The sequence below is a fragment of the Pongo abelii genome, chromosome 8 (genome assembly GCF_028885655.2).
Source record: "Pongo abelii isolate AG06213 chromosome 8, NHGRI_mPonAbe1-v2.0_pri, whole genome shotgun sequence".
NCBI lineage: Eukaryota > Metazoa > Chordata > Mammalia > Primates > Hominidae > Pongo > Pongo abelii.
The window spans coordinates 70685285-70711898 of NC_071993.2; the positions used below are offsets into that span (position 1 = coordinate 70685285).

The 26614-nt window shown below is 42.4% G+C and overlaps 4 protein-coding genes across 27 annotated transcripts in view; 3 read left to right on the plus strand and 1 right to left on the minus strand.

Annotated features, from left to right (window-relative positions):
* The window catches only part of CFAP70 (cilia and flagella associated protein 70), a 97599-nt gene extending 92919 nt beyond the window's left edge, over nt 1–4680 (plus strand). For all 10 annotated transcript variants that reach the window (XM_054523326.2, XM_054523328.2, XM_054523330.2 and 7 more), the window contains 2 exons: nt 2027–2074; nt 4388–4680. In XM_054523326.2, coding sequence (XP_054379301.2) covers nt 2027–2074; nt 4388–4468 — 129 coding nt within the window. In that variant the 3' untranslated portion in view covers nt 4469–4680. The remainder of the gene's footprint in view (nt 1–2026; nt 2075–4387) is intronic.
* A 1071-nt stretch (nt 4681–5751) lies between these two features.
* MRPS16 (mitochondrial ribosomal protein S16) lies at nt 5752–11116 on the plus strand. Of its 2 annotated transcripts, none has more exons than XM_054521372.2 (3): nt 5752–5945; nt 6392–6652; nt 10888–11116. In XM_054521372.2, the coding sequence occupies exons 1-3, from the start codon at nt 5933–5935 to the stop codon at nt 10983–10985; spliced, it is 372 nt and encodes a 123-aa protein (XP_054377347.1). In that variant the 5' UTR covers nt 5752–5932; the 3' UTR covers nt 10986–11116.
* DNAJC9 (DnaJ heat shock protein family (Hsp40) member C9) lies at nt 11058–23169 on the plus strand. 2 transcript variants are annotated; one of them, XM_024253742.3, is made up of 5 exons: nt 11058–11382; nt 11562–11702; nt 12213–12467; nt 14776–14862; nt 15186–16747. In XM_024253742.3, the coding sequence occupies exons 1-5, from the start codon at nt 11203–11205 to the stop codon at nt 15303–15305; spliced, it is 783 nt and encodes a 260-aa protein (XP_024109510.1). In that variant the 5' UTR covers nt 11058–11202; the 3' UTR covers nt 15306–16747. The 2 variants fall into 2 exon arrangements, with proteins under 2 accessions (XP_024109510.1, XP_054379320.1); XM_054523345.2 differs by lacking the exon at nt 15186–16747 and adding an exon at nt 22272–23169 and having other exon boundaries at nt 11109–11382.
* The window catches only part of FAM149B1 (family with sequence similarity 149 member B1), a 73420-nt gene continuing 64200 nt past the window's right edge, over nt 17395–26614 (minus strand). For 5 of the 13 annotated variants that reach the window (XM_054523336.2, XM_009245486.4, XM_054523334.2 and 2 more), the window contains 5 exons: nt 25597–25863; nt 23828–23951; nt 23448–23573; nt 19338–19410; nt 17395–17756 (listed from right to left, as the gene is read on the minus strand). In XM_054523336.2, the coding sequence (XP_054379311.1) occupies nt 17683–17756; nt 19338–19410; nt 23448–23573; nt 23828–23951; nt 25597–25863 (664 nt within the window). In that variant the 3' untranslated portion in view covers nt 17395–17682. Of the gene's footprint in view, nt 17757–19337; nt 19411–23313; nt 23574–23827; nt 23952–25261; nt 25405–25596; nt 25864–26614 lie in introns of those variants that run through there. The other 8 variants (XM_054523338.2, XM_009245487.4, XM_054523339.2 and 5 more) reach the window with 7 other exon arrangements.

Here is a 26614-nt window from a genome sequence, read left to right on the forward strand (position 1 = left end):
TACATCCTCAGTTTACAAAGATGACGGGATTAAGAGATTAAAATAAATACAGGCATAGGAAATTATAAGAGTATTGATTGGGGAAGTGATAAATGTCCATGAAATCTTCACAATTTATGTTCAGAGATTGCAGTAAAGACAGGCATAAGAAATCATAAAAGTATTAATTTGGGGAACTAATAAATGTCCATGAAATCTTCACAATTTATATTCTTCTGCCATGGCTTCAGCCGGTCCCTCTGTTCAGGGTCCCTGACTTCCCACAACAAGCACTGATGAAGACTCTCATAATTGTAATTGGATGTAAATTGGCATAACCACTTTTAAGTACAATATGGCATTATTTAGTTACATTCATATCTACAATTTGGCAATGTCATATCTAGATATAATCCTAAGAAAAATACAAGAAGACATGTACAACATCTGTAATGCTAGCTACTCAGGAGGCTGAGGCAGGAGAATCGCTTGAACCCAGGGGGCGGAGGTTGCAGTGCTGAGATTGTGAGAGTGCTGAGATCGTGCCATTGCACTCCAGCCTGGGTGACAGAACAAGACTCTGTCTCAAAAAAAAAAGGAGAAGAAGAAGAAGATATGTACAAGGATGTTTACTGCAGCAATGTTCATGATAGCAGAAAAATTATTTTTCAAAATTGTTTTGGCTATTCTGGATCCTGACATCATCTGGGCCTCTGCCTCCCTGTGGCAGGAGGGAAACAAAGTAATAGTGGTAGGAAAGGAAGATGTGCTGGAAAATGCCGCTGGCAATTCAGTGAACTTCAGGTGGGAACATTTCAAAATGTAGATTTGGAGGAAGTAAGGGTTTAGGGTATGAAAGTTTGGTGAACTAGTAAAACTTTCATATGGACTAGCATTAATCAGAAAATTGGACTAGATATTCCCCAGGTCCCCTTCAGACATGAATATTCTGTGGTTCTTACATATTTAAGCTTTACCAAGTGACTTTCCATACTCTAAGTAACTATGTAACAAACTCAGGAAGTAGAATAGTGGATTCATATTATCTCATTTAACTTCTGGAGGAGTGCTCCATGCAAAGAATAATATAAACTGGTGGGGAGTAGTTAGTGTTCTTATCTCATATCCAGATCTTCATAGAAGTAATTCTGATACCTACTTTTTCTAATTCCTAGAGACAGAGTAATGTAGTAGTTAAAAACTTAGACTCTGGAGTCAAACTGCATTGTTTTAAACCTGGCTCCTCTACTTACTAGTTTTATAACCCTGGCAAGTTACTTATCCTCTCTGTAAATTGGGAATAATAAATGACAGTAGTTATCTCCTAGGTCTTGAGGATTAAGAATGAACTTAAGTAAAGCACTAAAAACAACATCAATAATGAAAACAATGTAAATCACATAGTATGGACTGGTAAGTGTTAATTATTATTAACAGAATGGCTTCAGTCCTAAGAGGAACAAATGACTCATGGTGCTTTCAAAAAGGTGAGAGGCCAAGTTATCTTTAAGCTTTTCAAAAGGAAGGAGGAATTTTTTTTCCTTTTTTTTTTTTTTTTTTTGAGATGGAGTCTTGCTTTGTTGCCCAGGATGGAGTGCGGTGGCACGATGTCGGCTCACTGCAACCTCCGCCTCCTGGGTTCAAGCGATTCTCCTGCCTCAGCCCCCCGAGTAGCTGGGACTACAGGTGCATGCCACCACACCCGGCTAATTTTGTGTATTTTTAGTAGAGTCAGGGTTTCACTGTGTTAGCCAGGATGATCTCGATCTCCTGACCTCGTGATCCACACACCTCGGTCTCCCAAAGTGCTGGGATTATGGGCATGAGCCACCGCGCCTGGCCAGGAGGAATTTTTTTTTAAAAAAACCGTTTTCTCCCTACCACCTTTCATTTGCTAGCTTTCCCTCTGAATTCAGAAGTTGTTAACTGGAAGGTGTAGAAGCCTCTGCCTTAGGTGTAGGTACCTCTGCCTTAGCTGAGGCAATGTATTTTCCTTACCATAATGTTTATGACCTGTCATCATCACCAACTGCTGCACTTTTTTCAGGTTGGACGGCAATTAGAAGCTGAGCAGGCCTACAAGTACATGATCAAGGTATGACACAGATGCCTCTGTCATTTGCCTGCCCCATGTTGAGGGTGGGAAATTAGGAGGGAGGCACTGGCTTAATTCAGGACTTTCATAATGTGAATGTTTTTCTAGAGGCTTTTCTTACCATCTTTGCCATTATTGTGGGGCTGCTGGGTTTGTAATAACAACCTACATATTACCATAGGTGATCTTTCTTCCAACTCTTTAGAGAGAATATATAATAGTTAATAGAAAGATAGCCTGGAGTCAGTCAACCTGAATTATGATTCTGGTTTTGCCATTAACTTACTGTGTTAATAATATTGTGGGCTTCATTTTCCTCGTGTAATATGTAGGGGTTGGTCTAGTCTAGGGATCAGCAAACATTTTCTGTAAAGGGCAAAATAGGAAATTTTGGGGGATTTGTAGGCCAAACAGTCTGTTGCAACTACTAAACTCTGTACTCGTAGTACAAAAGCAGCTATAGGTAATACATAAGTGAATGGCTGTCTTCCAGTACAATTTTACTTACAAAGAAACAGGCAGTGGCCGGGCACGGTGACTCACGCCTGTAATCCCAGCACTTTGGGAGGCTGAGGTGGGTAGATCACAAGGTCAGGAGATGGAGACCATCCTGGCTAACACGGTGAAACCCCGTCTCTACTAAAAATACAAAAAAATTAGCCGAGCGTCTTGGTGGGCGCCTGTGGTCCCAGCTACTCTGGAGGCTGAGGCTCCATCTCAAAAACAAACAAAAACAGCTAGTGAGCTGGATTGGCTCATGAACAACCCCTGGTCTGTTCTATAGTTACATATATATATATATATATTTTGAGACAGAGTCTTGCACTGTTGCCGAGGCTGGACTGCAGTAGCACGATCTCAGCTCACTGCAACCTCCACCTCCTGGTTCAAGTGATTCTTGTGCCTCAGCCTCCCAAGTAGCTGGGATTACAGGTATGTGCTACCATGCCCAGCTAAATTTTTTTTTTTTTTTTTTTTGAGATGGAGTCTTGCTCTGTCTCCCAGGCTGGAGTGCAGTGGCGCAATCGCCATTCACTGCAAGCTCCGCCTCCCGGGTTCAGGCCATTCTCCTGCCTCAGCCTCCTGAGTAGCTGGGACTACAGCCGCCTGCCACTGCGCCCAGCTAATTTTTTTGTATTTTTAGTAGATGGGGTTTCACCGTGTTAGCCAGGATGGTCTTGATCTCCTGACCTTGTGATCCCCCTGCCTCGGCCTCCCAAAGTACTGGGATTATAAGCGTGAGCCACCACACCTGGCCAAATTTTTGTATTTTTCGTAGAGACAGGGTTTTGCTATCTTGGCTAGGCTGGTCTCAAACTCCTGGTCTCAAGTGGTCCGCCCACTTCAGCCTCCCAAACTGTTGGAATTACAGGTGGGGGCCACCATGCCTGGCCTGTTCTATTAGTTATGAATTGCAAGTAACTTGACTTGAAAGACAGTGGTTTAAACAAATTAGTTTTTTCTCATCTAATGAAAAGCTCGTACCGCAGCTCCACAATGTCATCAGGGACCCAAAATCTATCTTTGTGCTCCACCAATTGTAGCATGCAGTTTCTATCCCTCATAGTTGCAAGACAGCCAGCGTAGCTTACTATCATATCCATGTTTCAGGCAAGATAAAGAACAATAAAGGGAAAAGGAAAGAGGGGCCATGCTACTTCACTTCCCTTTAAAGGACTTTCCCTAAATAAAGGGCTTCTCCAGGTGTCCTACCCAATGACTTTAGTTTACATTTCATTGGGCCACAATTGGTCATGACTACCTCTAGCTGCATGGGAAGCAGGAAAATGTGGCTTTTTAGCTGATTGCATTGCTGCCTTGAAAAGAAATTAAGATTTTGTTAGTAAGAAAAAATAGGTATTCTGTAGGCTCCTAGATGTCTCTACTACATATCTAGATTCTAAAATTAAAACCAGATCTAATATAAGCCTATGATTTCTGTCTCTGATTCCCTGATATCACTTGCCAGATGGGAATACTATGCATTAGCCAAAAGATGCTGGTAATAATGTGAACAGTTTTTAAAAATAAAAAAAGTAAACTTTAATGAAGTTATCTTACAAAAAAATGTACAAATCATGACCGTGCATAGTGCTTGATGAATTTTCGCAAAGTAAACATATCCATGTAACCAGGACAAGGTTCTAAGGTCTTCTACTGGAGTTTTCATGAAGTAGGGAATATAGGAAGAGCCAATTCCATCCCAGGGAACTATGTTCTTTAGCCGTAGCCCCACAAAAGAGGGGTCTTCAAAGCCACATAAAGTATATCACGTATGACATATATCTTTCCCTTTCTTCCTCTTTCATGTAGCTGAAATTGAAAGATGAGGCTCTGCTTGCAGAGATCCACACACTACAGGAAACAGTTGGCTTTGGAAATCCATCTTTCTGATACCCCTCCAGCTGAACAATTTTCTGCATGGGACTCTGAGTTCCTTTCCTTCCCAGAGAGTTTTACCATATGAAGCCTGGAGCTGGAGAATGAAAGAATCTTCACTATAAACAGAGACCCATTCATTTATTTCCATTGGCTGTGTTACTGGATGTTTTACTGGTTGACGAGAAACTGGGTCACAATAAAAAATGGAGATATGAAACTCAAAATTCATCAGTGTGGTTCTGGAGTTAACGTATACTGAGTTACATGTAGGTATTTAGTTATATAAATAACTATAGTGTAATTGCTATAATAATTATATGGCATAGATATACATATAATAAAATTAAGTTATAGTGGGGTCATTATTAGGGTTTCTGATGAAAGCTTATTGGATCACTCCTGGAGGAAGTCAGGTGCTAAGGTCTCTGGACAGGTTCAGTTAACTGAAATACAGGAATTAAGGCATCATTTTCAAAGGTGGCCCTGGAGGAAGACTGCTATGCTGGGTCACTGTATTAGGGCAAAGAGCATGTTAGCCCTTTGGAACTAACAGTAAACGAAAAAGCTGAACAGAGAGGTCTTTGCTGAAGGTGGAGCTATTGACACCTTCTCACCAAACACAGGCATCTTCATGGATCTAAACCACTAGGGCTCCAAGGAGACACCGTTACCCTCATCACCGAGGCCATATTCTCGGGCTACAGATAAAAAAAAAAAAAAAAAATTCATACTTCACCTCTGCCCTGGATCACAGCACGGCAAAAGCAGGAATAACTCCTCCTTTTTTTTTTTAAGGTGTGACTGCCTCGATAGGGGTGGGACAACAGGAGGAAAGGTGAGAAGTAAATTAATTTTGGTTAACGAGAAGGATAAAGTAAACTTTAGTCACTTACAATCCTTCTCCTAGTCTCGGCCCTGACACTACCTCCTCTGTGAAGTCTTCCTCAGCAAGCACTAGGTTTGCCTTCTCTGCTCGCTGTCCTTGCACTGAGTACTACTGATCGCCCTAGTTTCTCTGCTGTCATCTCACGGTCTCCCCAGCGGACTGTGAGCTCCACGAGGAAAGAACAGCGCCCTTTAGTATTTGCGTTCTCAGCGTTGCGCCTCGGCACCAACGCTTGCAAGATGGATGGCTTTTGTAGCACTTCTCTTGGCGCGCCTGGGATTCGCCTAAAACTTCTGACTCCAGCAGGGACTCACAAGCCTGAGAGGGATCGCACCGCCACTCCCACAACACACCACGAGAAACGCCTCTTTTGCAGCAGTTTAAGGTCCGTTAGGGGTCACCGTGTTGCATTGTGGGAAGTATAGGGCGGCAAGCGGAAGAGGCGTGGCGAGCGGATCATCCGCTTCCGGAGTCGAGGTTTTCTGTCGGCTTGCAGGTTTTTCCTGTGTTTGTCCTCTGCCCTGCCAAGGCCATAGAGCTGGTGCGTGCGGGTAGCGGGGCGCTCCGAGGAGCCGCACGCCGGCGGCACCATGGTCCACCTCAGTGAGTCGTCGGGCCCCCGCGAGACGTTCCGGGTGGTCACGGGGCTCGGGAGTTTGGGGCCGGGTGGGGAGTGCTCTCCCAAGCGCGATGGAGGCAACCCAAACCTGAAGCAGCCACATTGCCTTACATTTGATCCTTCTCTCAGTTTTTTCCCCACTTAATCACCGCTGAAAAATTTCCACCCCATTGAAGCAGCTAAGGCTCCGACAAGGTCACGGAGCCTAGTGCATGGCAAGCCTATGCGGAGTGGGTTTGGGTATGAGGAGGAGGTCATTGCTGGCTGGAGTGGCCAAGAGGGGTTTCACAAAGAAGAATAGCATCTAAACTGGATTGACAGGAATGGATTGGAAGTGAGACATTTCAGTGGGAAAAGGGAATTGTGCCGTCTGTGTCATTTTGTCCTTTTTGTGCTGTTTTTTGTGTCCTAACCAGCTGCTTTTCTACAGCTACTCTCCTCTGCAAGGCCTACCGTGGGGGCCACTTAACCATCCGCCTTGCCCTGGGTGGCTGCACCAACCGGCCCTTCTACCGCATTGTGGCTGCTCACAACAAGTGTCCCAGGGATGGCCGTTTCGTAGAGCAGCTGGGCTCCTATGATCCATTGCCCAACAGTCATGGAGAAAAACTCGTTGCCCTCAACTTAGACAGGATCCGTCATTGGATTGGCTGCGGGGCCCACCTCTCTAAGCCTATGGAAAAGCTTCTGGGTAACTCAGCTCTGGTCTTACCTTATTGAGGGGATTTTAAACTCAAGTCAGCTCCAGGACAGTAGGTGTAAGAATGATTTTCGGCTGGGCAGGGTGGCTCACGCCTGTAATAACAGCGCTTAGGGAGTCCGAGGCGGGTGGATCACCTGAGGTCAAGAGTTTGAGACCAGAGTGGCCAACATGATGAAACCCTGTCTCTACTAAATAAAAAAAAATTAGTTGGGCGTGGTGGCACACACCTGTAGTCTCAGCTACTGGGGAGGCTGAGGCAGGAGAATCACTTGAACCCAGGAGGCGGAGGTTGCAGTGAGCCAAGATCGCGTCACTGCACTCCAGTCTGGGCAACAGAGGGCGATTCGACCGCAAAGAAAAAAAAAAGAATTATTTTCATTCCCTCTAGGCTGTTCAGGACTGAAGTGGGAGCTGAAGTTGTGAACTAATTGGCATTTTGAATCTGGAGGCCCCTTTTGTGGACGCCTTTGTAAGACTTTGGGTGACTGGTTATTTTATGCTAAAAATGGGAATAATATGTTTTGAATGGCCATCTGTCAGTTTACGTTTTTTAAAGTAAGGAGAATATTGTTAGGGAAGTAGACATCCACTGTCTGCTTGCCGGGGAGAAGTAGTACAGAGTTTGGCAAGTGAGGAGCATGGTTTGCATCCATGCACTGGGTCAGATCTCAGACCTCAGTTCTGTGAGACAGTTCCTAGGGAAGCATTGGCTTATACTGTGTTATAATAAGTGAAAAATCTGTTACTTTTAGGTCTTGCTGGCTTTTTCCCTCTGCATCCTATGATGATCACAAATGCTGAGAGACTGCGAAGGAAACTGGCACGTGAAGTCCTGTTAGCTTCTCAGAAAACAGATGCAGAAGCTACAGATGCAGAGGCTACAGAAACATAAATGAGCTGACTTTAGTGAGCACAGCAGTGGGAACAAGGTCAAGGTCCTTTTGAAACACTGCAGAGATCTTAATTTTGTTAGATTTGGAGTTCAATAAATGGAGTATCCTGAGTTGCCCTTGCTCTTCTGGCCTGGCCTGCACAGGGCCCAGGGAGAGATTTGTTCTTGTGTGACTTAGAGCTGTGTGTGGGTACTAATTAGCTTTTTTGGACTTTGTCTTGGGATAGACAGTGGCTATGGGAGGATTGGACTTTTGAGTTGGGCTCTGGGTCTCTTGGACAACTTTACAATTTACTGGCTTCCAAGACTTCCTGCTTCAAAACCCCCAGCCAGACTATTCATGGCCCATTCAAATCTTCATGTTCATCCCACAAGTGCAAGAACAGTTACCTTTCTTATTGATTTTGTAATTGGAGGTTTATATTGTCTTGCTTATTGCATATTCTCTTTTTTTTTTTTTTGAGACAGAGTCTTGTTCTGTTGCCAGGCTGGAGTGCGGTGGTGCCATCTCAGCTCACTGCAATCTCCACCTCCTGGGTTCAAGCAATTCTCCTGCCTCAGCCTCCTGAGTAGCTGGGGAGCTACAGGCATGCCCCACCACACCCAGCTAATTTTTTTTTTTTGAGAGGAGTCTCGCTCTGTCGCCCAGGCTTGAGTGCAGTGGCGCGATCTCAGCTCACTGCAAGCTCCGCCTCCTGGGTTCATGCCATTCTCCTGCCTCAGCCTCCCGAGTAGTCCCAGGAGTAGCTGGGACTACAGGTGCCTGCCACCACACCCAGCTAATTTTTTTGTATTTTTAGTAGAGATGGGGTTTCACGTTATCCAGGATGGTCTTGATCTCCTGACCTCGTGATCCGTCCGCCTTGGCCTCCCAAAATGCTGGGATTATAGGCGTGAGCCACCGCCCGGGCAAATTTTTGTATTTTTAGTAGAGATAGGGTTTCACCATGTTGGCCAGGATGGTCTCAATCTGACCTTGTGATCTGCCCACCTCGGCCTCCCAACGTGCTGGGATTACTGGCGTGAGCCACCACTTCCGGCCTTAATGCATATTCTTAAATATACAAAGGTAGATTTGTTATGAAAATTGCTTTGGGGCTCTAATAACCTACCTTTTAATAATGAGAAACTGCTGGGCTTAAGGGAGTTCAGAATAAATCAAGATTGAACCATTCAAATGTGGCTGTGATTTCTGCATATATCATAGATGGGATCCTTCTGAGAATACTGGAATAGGGAATTAGGACACCAAGCCAATTCAGCTGTGAACCTTATTTGTACTTTTCTTTCTTGCTGGTAATTTTATGGAGCAGGTTAAGAAAGCTGCTCTGTGTTAGGATAAACTGTATACCAATAATGTTGACAACCTGTGATGAGTGTTGCTTTTTACTTCTTGTATCTTTTCCTTCCTAGCTTGATGCCAATAATTTATAAGGGATCTTTATAGTTTGAATGTATTCGAATAACTTCAGTATACTTTAGCTCTACTTTTTTATTTGACTCACAACCATTCTTAGGTCTCAAGTATTCCCATGTGTTTTAAAAGCCTGAAGTCAGTGAGATGAAATTCAATATCAAGAATTTGAAGTAACTTGTAAGGAAAAATAATGTAAAGATACCATTGGGGCAGTGGTTCACACCTGTAATCTCAGCACTTTGGGAGGCTGAGGTGGAAGGATCACTTGAAGCCAAAGTTTGAGACCAGCCTGTACAACACAGCAAGACCCCGTCTCTACAAAACTTAAAAAATTAGCTGGCTGTGGTGTTGCTCACCCATAGTTCCAGCTACTCGGGAAGCTGAGGCAGTAAGATCACTTGAGCCCAGGAGGCCGATGCTGCAGTGAACTGTGATTGTTCCACTACAGTCCAGCCTGGGTGACAGAGAAAAGAAAAAGAAAACATTATATAATTTGGCTAGAGCATAATAATTTGATTTTCTGGTTTTTGAAAATTTGAGTTGCAATAAAAGGATATTTCAGTGTGCGATTTCAATTTTCAGTAGCAAATGTATATATAGAAAAACGTTAAAATGGATGTATTTGAGTACCTTAAAAAATACAAGAAACTGGAAGAAAGATAATATTGTAAAGCATCTACATATATCCTAGGCCTTTTGTGTACAAGGTTATTTGTGACAATTGTAAGGTATTATGAAGGCAGGTAGGATTATCTCCGTTTTACAGAGAGAGAAGCTGAGGCCTAGAGGTGGAAACTTGCCCAGTGATGTAAGATTCATACCCCGGTTATGCCCTCCTGGAAAGCCCTTCCCAACATATTATGTTGTCCATAGAGGGAAAAATGAGCAAAGACAGATGGCTTAACTCTGGTATGTGACTAAGATGTAGGAAATTTATAGAGGAGGTTCTATCAATGTGCCGACTTACTCTGTGTTTTATGTTCTGAGAATGATTACCAGCCATCTCAAGTTCTGTGGTTGTCAAAGCTCCCCCGGGGTTGTTGCTGGTTGGCCCCCACTTGCTTTGAGACTTTGATGCCAGGGCAGGTTGAGAGGAACTGACTTCAGCTGAGTTTGATCTTGGATCTGGGAAAGAGAAATGCTTTGAAAATCATGGCAACTCTAGGAGGTTTAAAAGATATTAATGTATCCTGGAGAGTTTGAGGCTTTGCAGAAACTTATTGGCAGAGCAGAATGATTCTGAAAAATGCTACATCAGTGAGGGGATATTTGATAAGGTATTTTCTGCCAACTCGGGTATTCACTTAGCATTGTTTATCCTTTAAGATATGTATACACATACTTCCTCTATGAGTTTATCCTACTTCCAAAGTTTTATCCCCAGCCTCAGCCTTGCTTTGGGTCTCCAGGCCCAAGTTTCTCACCATCTCTTGGATGATTGCTCCAGCCCACTCTGCTGCCACCTGGGATCCAACATGTTCAAACCCAGCTGTGAACTTCACAGAGTATTAAAAGAAAGAGCCTTTGCTTCAGCAGTTTATGTTATTAAGACGGAGGCTTGGGTCATGTTCTCTCTCTCTACCAATGTGTAAGGTGAAAGTCCTGTTAGGTAAGAGTTTTTGGAAGACCCGTGTTTTGTGCTTTTTGGGTTTCAGTATAGGGTTTTTTTCCTGCAGGGCTAAAGGGAAAGTACCCCAGCATTTCCAACCAGTGGGGTGCAAAATTATTTGGGTCTACAGCTTTACCTATTCCTTTCAGGAACATTTTTGAAAAAACACATCTGTTAAGTTAAACCATGTGTAACTACTGAATGCTGATGTTTGGCCGTTTTCTACTTAAAAAAATAGGCCAGCAGTTTGTAAATTCAAGCTAATATATGAACTTTTTGAAAAAGTTGTTCTGGGACACTAAAAGGTAAGACGGACGCCAGATTTCCAGAGCAAGGGGAGGAGAGACCCGACCAACATCACTTCCCTGAAGACCTAGCTCCTGCGCGCGGCCGGGGACTGTGACTCCACATACCGGTGTTACTCACCCGGGCCCGCGCCTGCCTCGCCACACCTCGTTTTGCGGCCGCCGTAAAGCGCGGATGCGCGGCGTGGCCACGCCCCTTCACTGCTGGTGACGCAGGCGCCCTGTGCTTTTTGGGCGGGAAAAAGAAGCAGTCCTGGGTTGTACCCGGCGCGGCCGGGAGCAGCTGCTTCCTCCGGGGCCGTATCCCCGCCCGGCATGGGGCTGCTGGACCTTTGCGAGGAAGTGTTCGGCACCGCCGACCTTTACCGGGTGCTGGGCGTGCGACGCGAGGCCTCCGACGGCGAGGTCCGACGAGGTTACCACAAGGTGTCCCTGCAGGTACACCCGGACCGGGTGGGCGAGGGCGACAAGGAGGACGCCACCCGCCGCTTCCAGGTATGCAGGGTCCCGCCCCGATGCCGACTGGCTGCGCCGGCCTCCCCAGCCTTTTGGCCATCGGGCCCCGCCCCGGGGGAGCGCGCTGAGCTCCACTTGGCACCTTCTGATCTTTATTTCTCGCGCCGCGGTTTCGGTGGGAGGAGCAGGGGTGATTTACGGATACTCTCTGCCCTCAGATCCTGGGAAAAGTCTATTCCGTTCTCAGTGACAGAGAACAGAGAGCAGTGTACGATGAGCAGGGAACAGTGGACGAGGACTCTCCTGTGCTCACCCAAGACCGAGACTGGGAGGCGTATTGGCGGCTACTCTTTAAAAAGGTAAAGGACTCTGGAGGTTTCTTTGTGACTGTTACCATCATTCAATCAACAAACCTTTATTGACTGCCTCTAAGATCTTGTATTTTGTGTTAATTTTGTAGGAATTAGGAATTTTGAGTTCGGCCTTGAAATATAAATACATGCACACTTACTGAAATGGGCTTTAAATTTCCTGCTAATGTGATTGTTGCACGGAAACGGGCCGATTTATTTTTTTTGCAGGATGCGCTTTATTTTACATATCCAAATGTAGGTCCTGATTCCAGATCACCTCTCACCCTTGGAAATTTCACTTAAATTTCCCTTCCCTGGTCCCTAGTTAGCAGTTACGAAGATTGGATTTAAAAAGGAGGACTCCGGAGAAGCTTAGGCATAGAAAATCTGGTTCAGTAATTTCGACTCAAGCAACTGTTGTATTGCAGCAATTCAACACCTAACTCTAGTTTTACTAATGTACCTTTTATTTAAAGTAAAATTCCCAAACTTAAAGCAAATCTCCTTTATCGTCAGATATCTTTAGAGGACATTCAAGCTTTTGAAAAGACATACAAAGGTTCGGAAGAAGAGCTGGCTGATATTAAGCAGGCCTATCTGGACTTCAGGGGTGACATGGATCAGATCATGGAGTCTGTGCTTTGCGTGCAGTACACAGAGGAACCCAGGATAAGGAATATCATTCAGCAAGCTATTGACGCCGGAGAGGTCCCATCCTATAATGCCTTTGTCAAAGAATCGAAACAAAAGATGAATGCAAGGAAAAGGAGGGTGAGATTTTGAATACTGTTGATTTATATTTTGACTGCTTCCAAAAAGGATTTGAGAGTATTTACAGCAGTAGAAGTAAACATGAAACTCCAGAAATAAGGACTAGGGTTAACTTGGTCTATAGTTCTGATCTAATAAAATGGGCATACCAGTTCATCAAGAGAAACTTTTCCTAGCATGTTGTGCTCAAGATGATTTTTATTGCATAGATTGTTTAAATATTACCATAGTAAAGTAGCACTGAAATCTTTTTTCATGTGGGCCAATTCTTGTAGCATTGCTGAGGCATTCCTCAGGAGATAAAGTTAGTGGAACGCGGGTACACAGAATGGGCAGTGATCCTTACTCGGTTGAGGGGGTAAGAAGAGAATGGCAGATACTGTCTTGTTAAAAGTGCAGATGTTTGGGCCTTTGCCCAGAATTTGATTCTTGAGTTGGATACAGAATTTCTTTTCTTTCTTTTTTTTTTTAAAGAAAAACTTTAGCTTAGTGGTCCCCAGCCTTTTTGGTACCAGGGACCTGTTTTGTGGAAGACAGTTTTTCCAGTGACAGCGGGGGTGAGGAGAGTTGCGGGGGTGGTTCAGGATGAAACCTTAGATCATCAGGTATTAGATTCTCTTAAGGAGCACACAACTTTTAGGACCATTGCTGCCTTCCTGAGTGCCCTCAGGAACTTTTCTGCAGCTTTTACGTAAGAGATGCACGCAGAGAGAAAGCTGACTAAGCTGACCTTTTTGTTTCCGGTGAAAATTCGAAGGACCTGTTTTGCCTAGATAAGAGGCTGCACCCTTTCTGGTGAGCTGAGGGGAGCAGTGGAGTGTATATCAAGATCATTTTGGTTCATAGGCTACATCTGCTAAGACTCAAGCTGACAATTATCTTAAGTTGTTCATCATTTCCTGAGATGAAACTGAGCCCAGCTGCCTTCACAGTAGACTGTTAGCTGAGAAACTTCCCTAGAATTTGAGGAGAAAATGGCATAGTTTTGAGGCTGTTCAGCAAACCTTAGGGGGATGCTGAATTTAAAGAGATAATTTGAATACAAGGAAACGGTGTCTTATTGGGATAGGGGGTCCTAATGTATCATCATCCTCAGTATTAATAGCATTAATTGCTACTTAGAAAATTCACAAGGGGTGTTGGGGCCTCTTATAGTTGTTGCCCTAAGGTGTTCTTGTGGTATTTTGTAAACAATGCTCTAGGAACACTTGGCAAAAGTGCTTTGAAATTAGGTAAATAATTACCTAATTTATTTACCTAATGAAATTAGGTAAATAATTACCTAATTTATTTACCTAATGAAATTAGGTAAATAATTACCTAATTTATTTACCTAATGAAATTAGGTAAATAATTACCTAATTTATTTACCTAATGAAATTAGGTAAATAATTACCTAATTTATTTACCTAATGAAATTAGGTAAATAATTACCTAATTTATTTACCTAATGAAATTAGGTAAATAATTACCTAATTTATTTACCTAATGAAATTAGGTAAATAATTACCTAATTTATTTACCTAATGAAATTAGGTAAATAAATGTTAAAACTGAGTTTTAACATTTGATGTTGTTTCTTCTGACTATCTGGGGAGAAGTCATTTTAAACTGGGGTAGTTCACAAGGCGCCACCAGTCCCATGGAGTAAACTGGGTTTCCAGGAGAGGAATCGGAAGTACCTGTATCCTGGCAATTGCATCATTTTCCTTTTTTTTTTTTCTTCTTTTTTTCTTTTTTCTAAGAGATGGCATCTCCATCACCCAGGCTGGAGTGCAGAGGCATGATCACAGCTCATTGCAGCCTCGAACTCTCAGACTGAAGCCACCTTCCCACCTCAGCCTCCCTAGTAGCTGGAGTAACTACAAGCACATGCCACCACACCAGGCTCATTTCTTTTCTTTTTTATAGAGCTGAGGTCTCACTATGTTACCCAGGCAGATCTCAAACTCCTGAGTTCAAGTGATGCTCCCACCTTGGCCTCCCAAGGTATGGGGATTACAGTGGTGAGCCACCATACCCGGCCTCATGTTCCATTTTATCACCATGTGATTTATGAGTGCCAAAGTACTTACTACCTCTAGCAAATAGAATTGGGGAAAAAACAAATGGTAATTGGAATCAGAGGATCTACTGCTTGCTGTCAGCATTGTTGCCATTTAATGAACGACATAGTTATGTAATTCTATTCATTTTGTCTATTCATATATTCATCAAATTGAAACAATTATAGATTTGCTTTTGGGAAAGAGAATGTATTTTAAGCATTTCCTGGTGGCCCTGAGTCTCATGTGAGTTCCTGTTTCAGGCTCAGGAAGAGGCCAAAGAAGCAGAAATGAGCAGAAAGGAGTTAGGGCTTGATGAAGGCGTGGATAGCCTGAAGGCAGCCATTCAGGTAAACTTGGCAGTTTGTTGCCACATCTTTAATGATCTGATTCCTACTGCTAATATTTTCTTTGGAATGTTGTATTTTGTTTTCTTCTTTTAAGACATAACCACATACCTTCTATTTGTCCTTTTAAAGTGTACAATTTGGTGGTTTTTAATGTATTTACAAAGTTTTACAATTATTAACACCAATTGTAGGACATTTTCACCATTCCAAGAAAACTCCATACCCATTAGTAGTTACTCCACTTTTCCAGCCCCTGGCAACCACTAAGTACTTTCTGTCTATGGATAATGTTGTGAAAGCTTGTGTTTTAACTTCTCAAACAGAGCAGACAAAAGGATCGGCAAAAGGAAATGGACAATTTTCTGGCTCAGATGGAAGCAAAGTACTGCAAATCTTCCAAAGGAGGAGGGAAAAAATCTGCTCTCAAGAAAGAAAAGAAATAATGGAATTTTTCTCTTCAAAGGTCTTTAGGTGTAAATTGATGCCATCATAGGCAAGGTGCAGGCAAGATTTGAAGGCAAAAGTCAATTCAACTCTTGAGAAAAGGTGTCTTTCCAGCCTGAATTTTTCAGATTGACTAGACCAAGCAGAATCTCTCAACCTGATCTTAGTATTTCCTAGAAACACTTGACATTGTGTGAGGTCTCACCTGAAGGAACTTTGTGGTGACAGTTGGGAGGGTGGAAGGAGGCAGTGTCCTTCCTGACAGCACTTGCCTCCATGGATCTTCTGTACACAGAACTCTTATCTAGGATGTGGTTCTGTTCATGCCGCTTTCTGCGATGTGTGTGTCTGTTAGAATAGGCTCTCTACCCAGCTAGAACACCTTCCAGACACTTGCTGGACAGCTATCTTCCACATACTTCCCAGTTTACATTTGGTCTTAATGATCTTGAATAGATCCTGTCTTCATTTTACTCAGCCAGGTTTTGTACTGATGTACAGGTGTTAAATTATTTCAAGCATTTTTGTAAGAGTTGTATATGATTAAATAAAAAAGGTAAAACATGATGATTAAATTCTGGGGGCTTTGTAAATGATCCCAGTAAAATGTGACCTAGAAAAAATATGAATGGCGTTTAGGATGAGAGAAAAGGGGAAAACAGTAGCCCTGGTCAGCTTTATAATAGAGAGCCTGGTTTCCCTAGCATGAAGAGATGTATGTTGTAGTCCTGCCACTAATTGCTGAAGTCCTGCCATTAATTGCTGAATGTCTTCAGTTGGGCCACTGAGCTTGTCTGAATCTGTTTCCTTTTATAAAAGAGTTATTACATCAAAACAGAGTGAAATCCAAACTTGTCAAACTGTATGTATTAAATATGTCCAGTTTTTTGGTTAAAAAAAAATAGCGCCAGCTTTGAGGGAAAACACAGGGTGAGGGAATTGGGCTAAATGACTTCTTACAGGCCCCTTTCTGACTCTTTAACTTTGAAAGGCAAGCCATATTGATCCAGTTGTTATAGTGAACTCATGGTAATGGTTTGTGAGAACAATAGAGATTTTCATTTCTATGTAGATGAGTTGGTCTGAGAATATATGGAATTTTTTAAGGGACTGTTTAAATGTTTGATTTGTAAGCTATTAAATATACCGTATGCATAAAGTAAGCCTTTAGCTCTAAGGTAAAGACGACACATTTTCAGTTTGTGACTACAAATAGGTTAAAAATAGTTGTTAATTGTATTAAAAATATAATTTAATGCAGGTTGTTTGAAGTATCTGTCTTCATATGATGGCATTAGAACACCTTGGTATAATAAAAAGTTAACATAATTTATGATTATTTGAATTTATCCATTCTGAAAATTAATAAGATCTAAAACTGGCATGACAGTCAAGATTTGTATTTAGTGAAATTTAAAATAAATTTAAGCCATAGTTAAAACTGTTGCTGCATTCCTGAATGTTCTTAGGAAAAGGTCCACAGTAAAATCAGAAAGCTGAACCTCTCTTGCTGTTTATAGGATATGTTTATGCTGAATTAATTGCCAGGGTTTCTTAAACTTTTAGGGAATTATACTTTGGTGCCTCAATAGTAGATTCTACAAATTATTTTTAAATTGATTTCCTTTCCTTAGAGCTGCAGGAGAATATCTGGCAAGGTGCATTTAATATTTGGAAAAAAGATATGACCAGTAACCTATTTTAGGAAGAAAATAAGCATAACCTGGCATCAGGTAGGGCATCGTAAGGTTGAGCTGTCCTATCTGAAAAAATATGCGATATAATTTATTACAGAAGTTACTTTACACTAATGCTTAACATTTATGTTTTTAGTTACACACCCCTTCCATTTTAATCTGCTGATAGGGTAGGACATCTAAAGAGAGTTTTAGGAATGACATCTATTTGATGAGGTCAGATTTTCACCAGCAAAATGACTTAAAACTGAGTACAGCTCTCCAGAAATGAACACAAGCTGAAGTATTCTGAAGCCAGTGATGTTATCACTGATGATTTGCTGCTTTTTGTGTATGTGTGAGCTCATCAAATCCTATATGATTGAACTGATCATTGTTAAGAGACAGCATGAGCAGTGATTTGGGTATTATTCATTGTTGCATCTTTGGGTACAAACTTTCCTTTCCAATGGAATAGGTTAATTTCTGCTGAAAGAGACAGTAACTGGAGATAGAAACAACACTCATGTCATTTTTGGCCGCTATGGTGTTTTGTTCTTCAGTCACTTGTGCCAAAATCACTCTTCATGAAGATGATTTCTAGTCGATCTTCTATACAAGCTCTGCATCACTTGATGACTGAATATTGCTTCATGAAATCTCATGTTTCCTGCAGCCTGATAGATTCTTCTCATTTGCCTTATGGTCCCTGCCTGGTTCGAGCGACTGGTCTGCCTCTGCTTTGAGATTTTGTAGACCCATGTAACTGAGGACCTGTCGGATGACATAGAGGAACATTAGTAGACAGTCTAGGTTTGATAATCACTCTCAAGTTTATATCTAAGGGCTTTTTTGCTCCAATTATGAATTGGACTTTCTTAAGGTATGAAAGCAGTAAACTAGTTTTGTAGAAGAGCCCACTAATTAAAAAGAAGCAAGATGGCTGATTTACTCACTTCCACTTCAGTGTTACATAAGTTATACCTGAGGTTTGTTTGTTTGTTTTTGTTTTTTTGTTTTTTGGAGGTGGAGTCTCACTCTGTCCCCCAGGCTGGAGGTGCAGTGGCAGGATCTCGGCTCACTGCAAGCTCTGCCTTCCGGGTTCACCTCATTCTCCTGCCTCAGTCTCCCGAGTAGCTGGGACTACAGGCATCTGCCACCACACCTGGCTAATTTTTTGTATTTTTAGTAGAGACGGGGTTTCACCATGTTAGCCAGGATGGTCTCAATCTGCTGACCTCGTGATCCGCCTGCCTCGGCCTCCCAAAGTGCTGGGATTACAGGCATGAGCCACCGTGCCTGGCCAGTTATACCTGACTTTCAATGTGGCTGAAATTGTAGCTCAAATGCAGATCTGAAAGCAGAATCTGACAAAAGCATTCAAAGACCACCAGACAATGCTACGGGGAACTGAGCTGAGAAATCACTTGGACTACAAAGATGGTTTGAGGCAGATTAGTTTTTTACTGTAGTTGCTGATTATTCTGATCATTAACAGGAAACATCTCAGCTGTCCATTACTTCTAAATTTACCTTCAGCATAATAAGAATGACCCTCATGGTGGTGAGAAGACTGTCACAGGAAGAATTAAGAATTAAGACATCCTGCAGCCTGGGCAACATAGCAAGACCCTGTCTCTACAAAAAATAAATTAGCTGGGCATGGTGGCACTGCTTATAGCCCCAGCTATGTGAGAGGCTTAGGTGGGAGGATCCCTTGAGCCCTGGAGTTCGAGGCTACAGTGAGCCATGATCATGCCACTGCATTCTGGCCTGATCAGCAGAGTGAGACTGTCTCAAAAAAGACATCCCTCAATTTTCTCCCATCACTTCTTTGTTAGTACATCTACAGAGTATAATTTAAAGATAAAAAGAGTTAAATGCGATAGAATCAGACTCAGCATATCCTGATGGTTTAGAATTTCCTTTCTTACCTTGGCCTAACAGAGTAACTGATCAAAGCAGTTTAATCCATAGGAATATGGATTTTGCCTGCATAATAAAATCCATGCTATGTTCTTAAAGAATATTTTGAATGTTATAACAAGGACTAATTTGGGTTGAACTTTTTCGATTAAAAAAAAAAGGCAGTTTACCAAAGTAGTGAGAAGTTAATTTACATGGTGTGAAGAAAACGGAATCTGAAACTTTTTGGCTCTGAGCAATAGAACTCTCCTAGCTTTTTATTATGCCCCATGTTCCAAAATGAATTTTAGGTGATTTACAGAAAATGTGGGAAAACAATAAATCCAAGAAAATCTGAAAGAAGGGGAAATAGGTGTAGGAAAAAAAGACAAAGGCTGGGTCTTAACACAACCACACAGTAGTAAATAAGGGCCATGGCCCCACCTTTACCTGCAGATCCCCTACCAGGTCGGGCCTGATGAGGATACTCAACTGCACATGAGCGATGATACTGTGTATCCAGCTAAAAGAGAAAAGAGGAGACACTTCTTATGATGCATCTTCTCACAAAGGATAATATTTTAGCAGGTTCACAGGAAAACCTTGAAAACAGTGTAAAAGACATAGACTACCAGCTTGAGGGAAAAGTCAGCTGAGTGCACTGTGTTGGATTTCAAGTAGAAAATCCCAAGCCAGATGCCCAGAAAGCCATTTATTGTAAAAATTGCAGATTCTTCAATGTTATTACTATGCCGTTAAGAAAATCAGGATTTATAAATAATCCATATGGTTTAATATTTCAGTTAGTTCTAAGGGGTTCATCTGATTTCTTTTTGTTGGCTGCTGCATATATTTTAAATGAATGCTTTCATTTAAAAAACCAGCCTTTTCAGCAACATTGAAATACTTATGACTTTACCACCATATTGAAACTTAACTTTACATTTACTTTTTAGCATTACGAAATGCAGATATTTCAGTTACCTCAAGGAATTAAAAAATGTAGAGATACGACTAAAATATTAAAATGCAAATATTAAATAAAGCTATATATGACATCCTGCTGGGGCTTCTGGAATAAAAACATCCCCCAGTAGTTCCCTTGAGAGAGCACTGAAATCAAGAGATTTCAGGAAGCTTTTTCTGGTGAAGCCCCTATATTTTAGAGATTGGGGGTCAGCAAACTTATTTTTTGTAAAGGGCCAGACAGTTATTATATTAGGCTTTGTGGACCATAGGGTGGTTGTTGCAACTACTCAGCTTCGCTGTTACGGTATGAAGGCAGCCATTGATAGCACATAAATGAGCTTGGTGGCCCTGCTCCAATAAAAGTTTATTTACAAAACAAGGCAGTAGGCCAAGAGAGTAGCCCAGGAACTGTAGTTTACTGGCCCCTATTCTAGATGAAAACAGCAAGGAGCAAAGTGCTAGTCTGTAGTGCCAGGCCCAGGACTCACAGCTAGCATTATTTTTTTTTGTGGGGGGACAGAGTCTTCTCGCTCTGTCGCCCAGGCTGGAGTGCAATGGCACGATCTTGCCTCACTGCAACCTCTGCCTCCCGGGCTCAAGCAATTCTCCTGCCTTAGCCTCCCGAGTAGCTGGGATTACAGGCATGCACCACCATGCCTGGCTAATTTTCTTGTATTTTTAATAGAAACGTGTTTCACCATGTTAGCCAGGCTGGTCTCAAACTCCTGACTTCAGGTGATCTGCCCACCTCAGCCTCCCAAAATGCTGGGATTACAGGTGTGAGCCACTGCAGCCGGCTCACAGCTAGCATTCCTAATAAACTGAACAACTAGCTATCTCCCTTTTTATGACAGCAAATGGGGAGAGAAATGGTAAGTAATTTTTACTTCTTTTTGTTATAAACTTAAAGAGAAGACTGAAATGTTTTCATCTGTTCAGTTTTATTCCTAAGGCAACCAAAAATTAAATGTTTTTAGTCAGGTGTAGAGGTGCACACCTGTAATCCCAGCTACTTGGGAGGCTGCGGTGGGAGGATCACTTGAGCCCAGGAGTTTGAGGCTGCAGTGTGCTGACTGCACCACTACACTCCAGCCTGGGTGATGTAGCGAGATACTTGTCTCTTAAAAAAAATGAAATGTTTAGTTGAGAGTGGTGGCTCACGCCTGTAATCCCAGCACTTTGGGAGGCCAAGGTAGGTGGATCACTTGGGGTCAGAAGTTCAAGACCAGCCTGGGCAACTTGGAGAAACACTGTCTTTACTAAAAGAATACAAAAATTAGCTGGGCATGGTGGCAGGTGCCTGTAGTCCCAGCTACTCAGGAGGCTGAGGCAGGAGAATAGATTGAACCCAGGAGGCGGAGGCTGCAGTGAGCTGAGATTGCACCACAGCACTCTAGCCTGGGCGACAGAGTAAGACTCTGTCTCAAAAAAAAAAAAAAAAAGTTTCAGAGAATCTAGCTGTGTAATATAATCAAGTACTACTTAATAAATGTCCTGTATCAGATTATAAGAAGGCAAATTCAGTAGAAGTTCTCAAACTTACTGGGGTTCACACTGAACCCCAAGAATCAGAAATGCTGTTTCCTTTTCTTGTTTTTGGTGAGTTTCTCCCGAAGTCAACCTCGTGGGGTCTACTAGGTTGAACAGTGTTCCCTCAAAATTTATGTCCACCTGGAACTTGTGAATGTGACCAAGTTTGGAAATAGGGTCTTTGCAGATGAATCAAGTTAAGGTAAAGTCACACTAGATTAGGGTGGGCCCTAAATTTAGCGACTGGTATCTTTATAAGAAGAGGGAACCCTGGACACAGACACACAGGGAGGAAAGCCATGTAAAGACAGAGGCAGGCTGGGCGTGTGGTTCATGCCTGTAGTCCCAGCACTTTGGGAGGCTGAGGTGGGAGGACCACTTGAACATCGGAGTTTGAGACCAGTCTGGCCCACATAGTGACACCCTATCTCTACAAAATAAAAAAATTAGCAGGGCATGGTGGCATGCGCCTGTAGTCCCAGCTACTCAGGAGGCTGAGGTGAGAGGATCACTTAAGCCCAGGAGGTTGAGGCTGCAGTGAGCTGTGCTCTGCACTCCAGCCTGGGCAACAGAGTGAGACACTGTCTTAAAAAAAAAAAAAAAAAAAAAGAAAAAGAAAGAAAAAAAAGGCCGGGTGCAGTGGCTCACACCTGTAATCACAGCACTTTGGGAGGCGGGTGGGCAGATAACTGGAGGTCAGGAGTTCGAGACCAGCCTGGCCAAGATGGCAAAACCCCATCTCTAGTAAAATTACAAAAATTAGCTGGGCATGGTGGCAGGCACCTGTAGTCCCAGCTATTCGGGAGGCTGAGGCAGGAGAATCACATGAACCCAGTAGGCAGAGGTTGTAGTGAGCTGAGATTGCGCCATTACACTCCACCCTAGGTGACAGAGCGAGACTCCGTGTCAAAAAAGAAAAAAAAGGAAAAAAAAAGGGCAGAAATTGGGAGTGATGCAGCTGCAAGCCAAGGAACACCAGGGATCACAGGTGGCCACCAGAATCCAGGAAGAGACAAAAAGATTCTTCCCTAGACCTTGCAAAGGGAGCATAGCTCTGTTGACGCCTTGATTTTGAACTTCTCGCCTCTGGAACTGTGAGGAAAAAATTTCTGCTGTTTTAAGGCACCCAGTTGTTGGTCATTTCTTAAGCCCTAGGAAACTAATACAGAGGTCTGATATTGATTATCCTTACCACTCTTCTCATAGAAGAAAAACTTTGCAGTGCTTTAGCCTGCTGTGGTTCAAGGGTCATGGGTTGGGACAAGTGCTGCAAACACTACCATCCTGAAAACTGTCAGGATGTGGGGTCCCTGGTTACTTCCCCAGGCTCTGCAAGCACTCTTGCCACAAAGCAGATTATGTGGGGTCGAGCTCCCAGCCTACAAATGGGGAAGGTCAGTGCATGACCCCATTGCTGATCAGGTTTTTTCTATTACTTAAAAGGGCTAGTAAATGCCTAATAAATGGTAGGCAGTGTCAGCATTTAAAACACCAGTAGAAAGAAAAAGTCCTAAGCTGGGTACAGTGGTGTGCACCTGTAGTCCCCACTACTCGGGAGGCTAAGGCAGGATTGCTTGAACCCAGCAATCCAGGAGTTATTCCAACTCCTGGAATAAGCCCAGGAGTTCCAAGTCTAGTCTGGGCAACATGGCAAGAGCCTGCTTCTGAAAATTTTTTATTAAAGTCCCAACTCACTCATCCACCAGGACTCATCATAATCTGAGACCACTTTTGATATAATTCCAGAAGAACAAGATTACACAATAAAGTTATGCTTATCTGATGTGTACTGGGATTTAATATTCTTGCTTGTAGTCAGACATATCTAAGTGTTAAATTGCTTAGAATTTGTGATTTCTGTATAAGGCATTAAAGAATAGGCATCAGGGACTAGTTAGAATTTGAACAAAATGTATTTATAACACTGTTTTTATTGTTGGAAACTCAACTTTTATTCTGAGTTAAGCCTCTAGATAAAATCTTAAGTCTGCCAAACTAGTATTCCCCCGACCTTTTCTTTCCCCAGTTATCAAGACCATTCTAGGAAGTATGTCACTCTACCAAAAATGATTGAGTTGTGTTGGGCCTGGGGAAAAAGTCGGGCAAAAGGAGCCTTTCTTGTGGCTGCTGATAGTTAGGTTCATCCACCACCGCACTTTGAGCTCGACTAGAGTCGCCATGGGGTGTCTGCAGAGGAGACAAAAGTTACAGAAACAGTGAAAACTATATCTGTAGTGTGGTATGTAGTTAAAACCCCATCGACCATGGCAGATATGGTAAGTGCAGGCCAAACAGCTCCAATTCCACGTCATAAATTAGCACTCTATTTGTACTTTTGACAAAACACAGTATAAATCAAGATCAGGGCACAGATCCTGCAGAATTACTGCCCATGAGGTTGTATGGTAAGTACATGGAGAGGCAATATGAAAGAAACATACCATCTGTCTTTGTGGCCCCACAGTGCTCACATGTTCCACTTCAGCTGTGCCAATAGGTGGTAGCAGATTATTTCGACTCAGGGGCATTGGTGAGGGAGAGGAGAGCGAGTCGGCTGCCACTGGGCTGCAGATCCCACCAACAAACACCAAGGTATGAAAGCATGAAGTTACAACAATACCAGCAAATTGATTAGAAATCAGATAAATGAAGCAGATGAGTTTAATGTGCACAGAAAGCTTTAGGCTGCCTGTGTTTTTAAGTAGAGATCTCATGATTTTTGGAAAATTAGTTTTTAAAATAGTGTTTTCTGATTTTGTTTTGAAGCTCTATACTCTGGGTACACAACAGAAGCTGGCCTTTTCTCTCCCACAGAACTGGAATAAAACATTTGTCCCTATCTGGTATTGCACTTCTCTGCTGATTTGGATTTGTAAATTCCCAGCTGATGATGGAATTCTTGACAGTTCTGGACCTTCTGGTTATCCTTTTCCCTAATAACTATAGTTCTCGGGTAAAGTTCCTAAACCTTCATTCCCTTCAGTAGGATCTGGAGCAGCTTGCAGTATTCTTCATCCTTAAGACAGTAATTGAAACTGCATGATACTTTCATGTCCCAGAAGTAACAAAGCAACTTACTTTTCAACTTTGAAAAAAAGTACTGTCAGAAGGAATGAGAGATTAATTATACATCAAGACTACTCATCCCCAAATGAATGAATTTATAGCTCTGTTGGTACAGATAGAGCTACATCCACATAATAATGCTTAACTTGGAAGCTGCATTGAAAACACTGCTATGGCCTTATTATCTCATACCTTTGAGGATATTTTTAGAAATTAATCATCCTAAGACATTTTGTGAATCAACAGCTAAAAGAATTCTATGTTTAAAATTGGCTCCTCGGTATTTTTGCATGATGAGGCTCAGAGTGTGTAGTGAATGAAGGGTGGGAAAGGCGATTATTTTTAGTGTCACTTCCTAGGAAGTGCTAAGGGATATTTTTCCTGGTATGTAAGCAACTACTTATCTGAGGTTTATAAAGTTTTCATTGTCAATGGAATAAGCAGATCCCAATGGTACAGAAAAACCTTAAAGGGGAATTAACTATTATTTTGGAGTGAATTTCACTGAACATGTTCCCACCACAGAAAATGTTTGATTAAATAAATAGGTTCTTTATTGCTTTTGTAACCCCAATATAGTATTCTAGCCAACATTTTATTTTTACAAATAGAACTCTTTAGCTAGATCAACAGAAAGATTCAATATCTATTTCATTAAAATTTAACCCCTGCTGGGTGCGGTGGTTCACACCTGTAATCTCAGCACTTTGGCAGACTGAGGCAGGCAGATTGCTTGAGCTCAGGAATTTGAAACCAGCCTGGGCAACATGACAAGACCCCTGACTCTACTAAAAACACAAAAAGTTAACCTGGCATGGTGGCACCACCCTCCTGTGGTCCCGGCTACTTGGGAGGCTGGGGTGGGAGAACCACTTGAGCCCAGAAGTTGAGGCTGCAGTGAGCCATGATCATCCACTGCACTCCAGCGTGGGCGACAGGAGTGAGACTGTATCTAAAAAAATAAAATAAAATTTAACCCCATTAAAAAATTTTGTGTTGGATCTAAACCCATGGGCAATCTGTCATAAGACTACTTAATGATTAGTTTCTAGGCATAGATTTCAGTCTTATATTTAAATTAACTTTGTATGTAAAATGTATTAGTTTTACCACAGTTTCCAGAAGTTCTGCTTTTGAAACCTACACTTGGGCTCCTCTGAGGATTTCTTCCACAGGTCTTGGTGTTTCAGCACATGAATGGCTTGTGCTGATCGGATGAAGGGTTCGCGGCGGTGGATTGCGTCTCCTGGTGGACTGCACTGTGTATGACAGAGATGATGTACTAAACTCCACAGCTCGATTTGGCCAATTTCGAGTTGAAAGGATGGTACTGGACCCAGGCCTCATAAGTAGCTTGTCATCAAGATCTCTAGTAGCCAAATCAGAAACCCACAATGAAGTAAAGATCAGTCTGTCAAGGAAAACAAGACTCATGGGGTAAAAAGCCTTAGACTAGAAACTACATTTAGGGGGAAATAAAGCAAAAATAAAAACCTTTCAATAAGTAACACTAGTTTCCAGATGGTACTCTAGCTCAGGCATGAGAATCTGTTCTTAAAAGTGGTACATTATTTCAATCATAAACATAATTTACTAGAATGGACATTTGGCAAAGCAAGTCCATTATTCACCTGCCATCACAGTCACTTTTTTAGTCACCAGCGAAGGCAAGCCTGAAGGACACCTACTCCAAAGTGCTTCCCAAAAATTTGCCACAGGGGCTGATTCCTACTCTGTTTGAGGCATTCTTTTGTGCTGAAAGACTGTCACCAGAAAGACAACTGAAAGACAAATATTGCTGCTTGGGAGCAGTTGTGGCAACAGTGTGGCTCCCACTGTAGCGATTAAAGTGCTGAGCAAGTTGGAGCTGGCAGGGATTTGGGTTTGGGTTCCTTGGAAAGCTGGGAGTGGGCAAAGGGTCTTGTGCTGCCCAGAGCCAGAGCTGTTGGGACCACAGTAGCCCTATTTGCATAAATACCTGAAATACAACCCTTTTCTGTAAGTCGTCCAATAAAATACCACACCTAAACAGTTCAGTAGCTTAAATACTGCCCTACAGATTCAGGTGTGTAGTGTATTTTTTTTTTAAGCAAGTGAGAGGACATTTGACTATTTTAAGACACCTAAGAGTATCTGCACAATTAAATGGAAGAGAGGTGAAA